Here is a 10,653-nt window from a genome sequence, read left to right as displayed (position 1 = left end):
ATGATGCCAACCTTTATGTCACATTTGCAGACATCTTTGTAATGTAGAGTTGGTTTGCCAACAGGCCTGGTGCCTAAAGCCAGCTTCCCATAGAGCATGTCCTTGGGGATCCTGCCATCTTCCATTATTTGGACATGACCAAGCCAGGGTAAATGTTGTAGAGACAGGAGTGCAAACATGCTAGGAATGTGGGCTTGGGAGAGCACATCTTTGTTTAAGACTCTGTCCTGCCATGTGATGCCCAAAATCTTTCTGATGCAGCACATGTGGCATTGAGATGTCACACCTGTCGACTGTACGTTGCCCATGGCTCACTTTTATAAAGCAGCATGTTCAGCACACAAGCCTGGTAGTCCTTCATCTTGGTATTGTTAGCATCACATTCTCCTATACCCTTGGAGAGGCGAGCCTTGCCAATACGCTTGCCCAGTTTAAGTGTCGATGGAGAGGTTGCTGGTTATGGTGGAACCCAGCTGAGGCATGAAGTGCTGGTGATATCCTGACTCAGGATGTTGGTCTTTGTCAGGCTGATGGTAAGGCTCAACTCCCTGCAGGCTTGGGCAAAATGGTTGATGAGTCTCTGTAGAGCTTTCTCAGAGTGAACTTCAAGGCTGTGTCATCTGCAAACAACATCTCTCAGATAAAGACCCGCCAGGCCGCCACAGTTTTGTCTTAGCACAGAGATGTGTGAGGTTGAACAGACCCCCATCGCTCCTCAAATGAAAGTACAAACCACAGACTTTGACTATATGTATACTGTACTGTTTTTGCTGAATGAAGTGTATCCCTATTAAATAGATGCAACTGGGCTTCCTAATCATGGGGCTATTTAGTATCCATGTTACAATCACTTGACATTTGTCATGGACTGCTTTCATCATATCAGTAATCTGGAGATTAGTATTTAAATCCTGAATACTCCAGGACAATCATAGGGTTTTGGCAGCATTCCTAAGTTAGCAGACAGTCAAAAAAACAAGATGTTCTAAGAGCCTGTAAGTGGCCTATTATTTAATTATTCAGACTGCTGCTTTTCTAAGGAGGGTACAGGGACTACAATCTGAGTGAGTTGTGTGTACTGAAGATGGCCATGAAAGCATTAGCAAACATAGTGAATGGCGTAAACCCAGAGCCTGCCATGGGCAAGATTCTGTTTCCTTAGCTACAGGGTTGCATCATCCTGGAGATGTAAAATACAATGCGGCAAGGAGAGTCCAACTGTCCATGGCAATGGGGCTGATATCCTACATTATTAAGGGTATCAAAAGTCTAATGAGCTAACGAAGCAGGGAATATATGCGAAAGTGGGGGAATATGTACAAAGGATCACTAGAGCAGTGTTTCCCAACCGGTGTTCCGCGGCACACTAGTGTGCCGCAAGATGTTGCCTGGTGTGCCGCGAGATGTTGCCTGGAGGGAGGCGGGCGAGTCCAAAAAAGGTTGGGAAACACTGGTTTCTCTTTCAAAAAAGAAACGTGGGTTAAAGCGGCGACGCCGCCTCCCACTCACTTTCCTGCTCTGGCTTCCCTAACAGTTTTCCGAGTTGCGTCACTGGATCCAGCCCCCTTTTCCACATGTGACACGGGGCTGGAGGGAGGGAAAGAGGGCTTTACGTCGCGCACAAAGGCAGCCTCCTAGAAGTGCTCTGGGCTGGCGCCGTTTCGCCGAAGGCGCCGGAGGACCCCCCCACCCTCAGCTCCTTCAGAAAGGAAGCCCCGCCCCTCGGCTCCCTACGCCGCCAGGCAGCTCAGCTGACTGACGAGGACGTTCTGCGGCGGCGGCCGCCGCACAACCACCGCAGTTGCTGGCAGCGTCCGCAGCGCAATAAGTAACAGCGCCTGGTGCTACCAACTCTCTCTCTCTCTCTCCCGCCCCGCCCCCAAGCTCTCGCGCGCCCCGCGTCAACATCGCCGCGCGCAGCTTCCCGAGCTCGAGGCCAGCCGCTGCACGCACGCGCCGGCTCGTCATCGGCTCCGGTTGTTGCCTTTCTCCGCCAAGGTCGGTGGACCCCGAGCCTAGGCTTCCTTCCCGCACCCCGCTTTCCGAAGACCGCACACCAGTTGGGCCAGTACATATTCCCCTCCCGTGACTGGAGCGGAATAGCCCTTTCTCTTCTTCCCCAACCCTTGTCGTTGGAGGAGTCCCTCAGTCCCTCGCTTTGCTGCCTCCTCCCCCCCCCCACCCCCAAAGCTTGGAGGTTCCCCGGCAAGGGGAAGGGGAAAAAATTGAAAGTTACACTTTCGTGCGTCCCTCCCGGCGTGACGCTGCACGATGACGTCACGGGGCTGTAATGGTGGTGTGCCTCGAGATTTTTTTCATCAAACAAGTGTGCCTTTGCCCAAAAAAGGTTGGGAAACACTGCACTAGAGCAGAGCAGTGCAGACTTCAGGTTTGTGGGATCTGTTTTGAGTTTTACTAGAACCCTGAGATCAACCAACTAGAACCAGGTGCAAAGGACATAAATTTAGAATTAAAGAACATGGTTCTTATGTGCATCTGATGAGAACAGGGTTTTTGTGTCGGAAGTGAAATGAGCTTACAACCCTCACAAAATTCTATTTCTGGTCACTCCAAGTTTTCTTCATTGTACTTAATAGTAGGGTGGATACATGTTGTTGTTGTTGTTCCTGTTACTTGCTGATCTGCTGCACATCACCCAAAGATCTACCAGTAGATCCACATCTACCTTTAGCTCACCCCTGACCTAGAAGTCTTCGCCTCCCTAGGATTTCCCCCTGAGGCTTTACTGGAATGAGCAAGCTTACTCAAAGAAGAGCAAGGTCCGACTTGTGGGCAGCCTAAACTCATTCTGAAACCATATATCTGATGAGGGTCATCCTCCTGTCATTATAACAATACCATAAGGAAGATTTCCAATATGACTCACATAAGTAGCTATAAATGGTCTTACTTTCATTTGGAGCTAGTGCCACATTGATCTGTGGTCCCAGAGTCGCATGTCAAAGTCGGTGTGGCCAAAGTGTAAAGTGGCCATAGACATTCTTTTAATTTTGGAGGTTGGGGGTGTAACAAAAACCTTTTGGCATCACAGTATCACAGCAAGGGACTTATGGGAGCATTCATTCTTAAAAAACCATGCAAAGCAGCAAAACACCTTTTGGCATCACAGCAGGGGATCCATGTGTTGTTGTTTTTTAATGACTTGGTGGGAGGTCTTGTGGGACCACAAAACCCAGCCCATGGGCTACTTTTAGCTACTATTTGTTTTAAGACATGCACAATTTTTCTTTGCCAGAAGCTGTACTTCTACATTAAAGAGGTAGGCGGATTGTGAAGGTAGGAGAAATTTGATGGGCTATTGTCTTTCTTTAACTACTGTCCTTCTCATGACACTTTCCAATAAAATACTGTGCATTTATGCTTGCATCAGAAGGTATAGCAGATACAATAGTCAGGTAAGACTGTGCTTCTGTGCATACCTGTTGGGGATAAGCCCCATTGACCTTAGTGGAACTTCAAAGTTAAAATGAACAGAATTGCACTGCAAATGTTTAAGGTTCCTACCTCTCATGATCTATGCAAACTACAATCCTAAACACACTCATTTAAGAGTAAGTCTTATCAAATTCAGAGGGACTTATTTCTGAGTAAATAGACATAGGATTGTGTGGGCCAGTAGCCTTCTGCATATCCATAAGGATGAAAGCCCCTGAATCTCTGAAACTACTATCTAGCTGTACCCAGTTGCAAGATTAGAGCAATTAACATTTAACTCTTAATTTAAAGCTATTTCAGCATTTGTCTGGCTGCTGCTGATTTGCTTTAAAAAAATGATTCAAAGCCCAGGCACATCAAGCAAAAATGTGTAAAATATTCTAAGGAGAAGCTATTTTGATGGAAACCAGAGAATAACTCTCATACTCTGAAGATTATTCATTAAAATCTGGTACATGTAAAAACAAGATAAGTAAATGTATGGTGAAATACGATGGCTATCACAGCATGGTGTTTATTATTGATTGATATAGTTTTATATATATATCTCCATCCATAGACTGAATTTGTGTAAAATATTTGCATACCTGATTCTTTCTACATAAAGAAAGGAAGCAAAAATAGAAGCAAATACGCCTACAATGTGCTTGTTGTATGTTCGCCTCAGTGTAATGTAACGTGAATTGAAAATCACATCTCACCAATAACTCCTGTGTAAGGAACAAAGTTGGACAGCCTTCTTCAAAATAATCTTGAGCAGAGGAGAAATTGAGCTTTTCCAACCTGCTGCCTTCGACATATTGTTGGGACTACAGCCCCCACCTTTCCTGAACACAGGCCATCTAGCTTGATCTGCAGTAAGTTTGCAGTTCAACAACTGGAGGGCATAAGGTTGAGGATAGCTGGATTAATTATACAACTTATTTGTTTGTTTATATCCCATCTTTATTTTGTTTTCATTTATTATTTTTATGTCACTTTTTACTCACATGAGTCACAAAGCGGCTTACATACAATAAATAAGAACATAGAACATCACAATTCCAACATAAATCATATAAAATAATTAACAAATCTTCAGTAAAACAACAACCTTCTGTGTTGTTGTTGTTTAGTCATTTAGTTGTGTCCGACTCTTCGCGACCCCATGGACCAGGGCACGCCAGGCACAACCTTCTATAAAGCACCATTAACAAAACAACTTTAAAGAAAACAGGCTAAACAGCACAGCCGCAAGATAAGTAATAAAATTCACAAAGCATTACAGCAGTCATAATCCACAAAACGATATTAATGTTAACAAACTAACAATAAAAAACAAACTAAGTGCTCCCATGTGTTCAAAGTAGTATACACAATCCCCTTCCTCATTTCCTTTTATGACCCAAAGTCACCCAATGAGCTTCATGGAGAATTCCAAAAATACTTCACTGTAGTCTACATGGCATAGTTTTTTTGCTTTTCTTTACACTGACAATATGAGAATCTGTCATGAATTGGCCAACAAATAGCCAATACAGGCTTTATGAGGTCTAAAATCCATATTGAGGCAATACCAGTATTAGACTTTTTGGTTCTTCATTTTTCTACTATTGTAGGAAAAAGCTATTTCACAACTTGTGTCAGATATGCATTCTTAATTAATTGAGAGGTAACCGAAATGCAAACCTCAGCCGTGCATCTCAAGGGACAACCTGACTGACTTGCCTCCATATTCCAAGATAGAGCACAGCTGGTCTGGAATAATTCACGTGGAGGGAAAATGTGGTTTTGACATGAATCTACACAATATTTTTTTTTAATGGACCATTTCCTGTGAGACTACAAAGCATAGAAAGCAATTAGAATACAATAAATGGCAAACCTGCTAAACAACTAAAATGTGATTGGGGTTGGGAGGCAGCAAATATTTATTGTGACCTTTGCTTCCCTGAAGGAAAATGGCATGGTACAGCACATATGCCCCAGAGACATGAGGAAGGCTGTGATCCCTGTTAACAGCACCAGATGGCTCTCAGCATTGCTTATGCAAAATTATTCGATATCCTTGAAAAGAAAACCCAAATATTTGATCATGGGATATTCATATAAAGCCTTATTCATAAACCCTTTCATATAAGGAGGGTAACATTCCAAATTAAACTCTGATACACACTTCTTAGTGCTAATGAGAGTGTTGTCTAAAGATGCAAGAATAGTCAACAAAAGGTATCATTTTCAACCGTGAAGAGGTCAATTGGAGTTTTCAGCTAAAAAGAAAGAAAGAAAGATTCTAAGAACTGAAGGATGGATAAAAACTCACTTTAGGGATCAAGAGAACGGAAGGCATATTGAACACAACATTTGTTTATCTGCAGTTTGGTTGAAGTTATGTCAATATTTTTCATTCTTAGTACAAAATCAAATTTTATATATGGTAGCAGGGTGTCAGCATCCCAAGCTCTCATTATAACCAAGCACAGAAGCTCCACACAAAAACCCCCAAAACCTTTTCTTGGCTGCACACAGATAGTATTCAACACATTATGTTTTGTTTTGATTGGCATAGGCGTAACTTAAAGAGAACTCGTAATGTGTAAACCTATAAACAGGTGGACAGACTTCAGGTGTTGCAATCTATTTTGTTCTGCTATACTGTTTTCAGTGCCTGCTTTTTTGTTTAGGCCCAACCTGTAATGTAAAGTTGGAATGTATTTTAATATGTAATTTTATTTAATAATAATAGAATCGTAGAGTTGGAAGGGACCCTAAGGATCGAACCTGCAACCTTGGCATTATTAGCACCACACTCTAAGCATCTGAACTATCCATATATTTTTAACTGCTTGCTTTATTTTTATTTTTTGTAGGTCGGCTTTTAACTTCTGACTTTTATCAATAATTTCAATGTATATTATATATTTTATGTAAGCTGGTTTGAGGTTTCTACACTGCCTCCCGCAGTTTGGTCAAACTCATGTTAGTAGCTTCTACAATATAGTGGTGTACAAATGCTGTTAAATAAAAGCAAAACAAATATTAGAATCCTGATGCCTACCAACTGGAGTGAGGTGCAAAATATGTGTGGGTGTTCCTGCAGGGCTGACCCAAGACATATTGATGCCTGAGGTGAAGAAGAAGATGGTGCCCCTGTCTAGATGGGCAGTTCAGTCTTCAGTACTGGTGACAGCATTGTGCAGTACACCTTGGGACAGCAGGTTGCATTGAGGGAGTGTATGACCCACCATTGTCATCCTGTAGGACATCACTTATATTAAAAAGTATATCAAGCTATATCAAATTTATATGAAATCCATATCAAGCAATGTCAAATTTATATCAAAAGACAGGACTTACGGGGAACGGGGTGGGGCACCTGACACTTTTTGTTTGACATAATGTATGTCCCATGTTGTGCTGCATTCCTTTCCACCAACCTGCCAGCAAAAATCGGTGGAACCAAGGCCAGTCCAAGACATCTGGGCATCTGAGGTGAACCACAAGATAGCGTTCCCCTCCCTGCCAAGGAAGAAGGGGTGAGTGAAGATCTAAATCAGAACCCCAAGGTGGGGGGGATAAGGATCTACATCAGGATCTGCTGCCTCTGTGGATCCTGCTGCCTGAGGCAGTCACCCCACCTTGCCTCACTGATGAAGCAATACATGTACATTTTGCATTTGTACAGTAGGGATCTACACACATCCCCCTCTCTCCTCCATCCAGAAAAGCAACAGGCATTATCAGAGTTCAAGAACACAGGGAGGGCCTGGGGAGAGATCCAAGAACCACATTTTGGCCACTGCGTCTGAGCTTCCCCACCCTTGCCCTAGATAATCGGGAGCCCAATTTGTCAGGCATTGTATATTCCACTCAACAAAAACAATCCTCTGTTACAAGTAAGTTCCTAACCAAAGCTTATTTAAAACACAGCTTAATGCTGAAATCCTACACACACTTTGGTGGAGGTAAAGGTAAAGGTACCCCTGACCGTTGGGTCCAGTCGCGGACGACTCGGGTTGTGGCGCTCATCTCGCTTTATTCTTCAAGGGAGCCAGCGTACAGCTTCTGGGTCATGTGTCCAGCATGACTAAGCCGCTTCTGGTGAACCAGAGCAGCGCACAGAAACGCCGCTTACCTTCCCGTCGGAGCGGTACCTATTTAGCTACTAGCACTTTTTGATGTGCTTTCGAACTGCTAGGTAGGCAGGAGCTGGGACCGAGCAATGGGAGCTCACCCCGTCACATGGATTTGAACTGCCAACCTTCTGCAAGCCCTAGGCTCTCTGGTTTAGACCCACCAAACTCAGATGGGCGTACAATTACACTGGAAATAAATGTAGCCTAGTTTTAACTGGTTTGTCAGATTGAATGTGTTTTGGATCTTCTAGTGTCGTGGTGGACATAACACTTGGCCTGTTGCTGAAAGTATTCAAGCTTGGGAGTTACACAGAACTGTTTAGTAGGCAGAAAGATAAAACAGGAGCAGGGGAAGCTGCCTTTTATCAAGCCAGATCACTTGTCCATCTAGCTCAGTATTGTTTACCGTGATTGGCAAGTGGCTTTCCAGAATGTTAGGCAGGGGTCTCCCAGCCTGACCTGGAGATGGTGAGTGTTAAGTTGTGTGAGTGTTGCCCTTGGGACCGTCTACGTGCAAAGCAGTTGCTTTATACCACTGAGTTATGGTTTTCCTCCTTAAAATAACAAAACCACGGTTTCTTGGAAGACTTATGAGTGAAGACGTATACCCATGCGTTGCAAGCGTCTTGTGGTGGTGCTGACACCTTAACAAGACCTGGCAGCTTTGTTTAGAAGAACACTTGTGTCAGACCAAGAGCTTGCGGCATAATAACTGTTAGGGCAGCCCATGCTGCAATAAGCGCCAGCCACAGCGAAAGTCCACGAAAGCGCATGCCATAATGAACGTGTTAGTCTTCAAGGTGCCACAAGGCTCTGTGTAGTTGTTATTCGCATTCGACGTGGCTTCGCTACAGACAAGAGGCTCTTTTTGAGGTCCCGGCAAGGTTCCTAAGGCGTGGCCCTAAAACACACACGCACACATTGGGTCGCTCAAATGATTTTATTTACCAAGCCGCCTGCCAGCAAACCCCCCCCCCTCCGCCGCCTTCTCTCTCCCCACTCATCTCCTTTCCCCCCTCGGCGCCCTCCCGTTTCCTTTCTCTTGTCCCCGCTCGCCTCCTCCTCTCACCGCGCAAGCGCATAGAGGGCCAAGCAGACGTTCCCTTAGCAACCGCGCCCTGAGCACTGCCGCGGCCCCGCCCGCCGTGCTACAGCCTCAGAGGAGAAAGAGGCGAACGAGCGAGACAGGCAGGCAGGCAGGCAGCGCGAGCCGGAGTGTGGGCCTGGCTAGGGTGATGGGGCGCAGGGCCCGCGGGCTTCCACCCCGCTACCGCCATGATGCTGCTGAGCAGGAAGCCGGAGGGTCCCCTCACTGCAGGTAATAACGGCCCCTCCCGGGCGGGGAGGTTGGATGGGTCTCCCTGGGGCTCTACCTCGGATCTTATTCCTACCCCCCCCCGACTTGGAATGGATCCCTCCACTCCTCGAGGCGAGAGGGCCTTTGGGCCATTCGAAGACTCGGAGAGGGGGGTCCCGTGGGGCTTCTCGCGGAAGAGCACAAGAAGAGAGGCGAAGTATCGATCTGTATTATTGCATATGCAGCCGAACGCACATGCCGCGCTGGCCCCGCTTCCTCGGAGAGAGGCCACGTTGCGCCTGCCTCGTCCACCCCCGTTTTGTGCAACGGGGATTTTGAGGTGGGGGCCCCCGACCGCCTACATTGGGAGGGGAGGCTGTTGCGTTGTTTTACGAAGGAAAAAGAGTCTTCCAAGCGATCCCGCGTCCTGCCCTGTGTGTGCGTGCGAGTGTGTGAAATCCACTTCTTTGTTGCTCCCTTTTCCACCCTGCGCCCTTCCGTTAGATCGATTGCGAGGAGTTTAAAGGATAACTTGTCCGTTTTAGGTTATCTGGATCCGCAGTATAATGCAGCGGGGGGCATATTGTGGAGGGGGATGGCGGGGGGAATCTAGCACCAGAGAGAGGGATGGTGGGAGAGAAAGAGGGAGGCATGAGGTTGCGGCAAGCTTGTTTTGAAGCGAAGGGCCGGCCGGGTGCTTTTTTTGTTTTTGCAGGGGTCGCGACGGAGAAAGCACCGTCGGCAAAAATGCTAAAAGCCCGGTCCTGTTGTGGGTTAAGCCTCGTTGCGGGATTGGCCGCCAAGTAAACATGCACACGATTGCAGTCGGAGCTTGTGGGTTGCATCCGACTAAGTTGTACTCAAGGGTAGACCTTTCGGAAATAATGGGCCTGGGTTAGCCATGCTCCTTGTTTTCAATGGGTCTGCTCTTGAGTAGGACTAGCAGTGGATTCGGCCCTGCGTGTTTTCGCTGGGGTGGTGGTGGTGGATGGAGTCGAGAGAAAGAGAAAAATGCGGATGGAGTCTTGGGAAGCGTGTCGGGACGGGTTCCCCAGGAGACCAGGGGAAAACTCCCCATTGCACTAGAGGTTTAAAATGCCAGTCGGGACAAAGCAGCCGGCGTCTGATTTTAACGGACAAGCTGGCCTGAGTTGGGAGGATTGTGCTTTACCATAGGAAACGACGTCGATTTCTTTCTTTCTAAGGTTCTGTAACAATTGCTTTGTTAGGTCTGGGCGAGTTTAACGCAAGGGGAAGGTTGATCAGTATGGATCTGAAATGGTCTCACGTTTCAGAGCACTTTGTGTGTAAACGCATATCCAAAATACTCTTTATGACTTTAAGAGACTTAGACGCAGGCAGGCCAGATTCTTTCAAGTCACTGCCAAATTCTGCATAAGGAAGAATGTTTATTTTGACATTTTTCCGTTGGCAACTTAGTTGACTTCTTTTTAACTGTTTTCAATTAGGACAAGGAGCATTCATTTGTTCAGATCAGCAGTACTCCTCATGTAACTATTTTGTTTGTTAGTTTTGCAATCCAAGTTTTAAAAGAAAGGCAATTTTTTTAGTGATCAAGGGAAGAACCTATTTCTTTTCCTTCACACCATTGATTTTCTGTTTCACTGTGTCTGTAGAACACATTTGTTAAATTAGCATCTTCAGGAATAGAATACAGTGGTACCTCGGTTTACATACGCTTCAGGTTACAGACTCCGCTAACCCAGAAAGATTACCTCGGGTTAAGAACTTTGCTTCAGGTTGAGAACAGAAGTTGTGTTCCGG

At 45.8% G+C, this 10,653-nt stretch overlaps 1 protein-coding gene across 6 annotated transcripts in view; it reads left to right on the top strand.

The window, feature by feature from the left end:
• The window catches only part of DYRK3 (dual specificity tyrosine phosphorylation regulated kinase 3), a 41,127-nt gene that overhangs the window by 14,093 nt on the left and 16,381 nt on the right, over nt 1-10,653 (top strand). Inside the window, exon 1 of one of the 6 annotated variants that reach the window (XM_083508896.1) lies at nt 8,704-8,889. The exons of 3 other annotated variants lie outside the window; for them this stretch is intronic. In XM_083508896.1, coding sequence (XP_083365022.1) covers nt 8,847-8,889 — 43 coding nt within the window. In that variant the 5' untranslated portion in view covers nt 8,704-8,846. Of the gene's footprint in view, nt 1-8,703; nt 8,890-10,653 lie in introns of those variants that run through there. 2 more of the 6 variants (XM_083508895.1, XM_083508899.1) reach the window with 2 other exon arrangements.

Source organism: Podarcis liolepis (genome assembly GCF_965112155.1).
Source record: "Podarcis liolepis genome assembly, chromosome: 6".
Taxonomy (NCBI): domain Eukaryota; kingdom Metazoa; phylum Chordata; class Lepidosauria; order Squamata; family Lacertidae; genus Podarcis; species Podarcis liolepis.
This window is presented reverse-complemented; position numbering and strand designations above follow the sequence as displayed.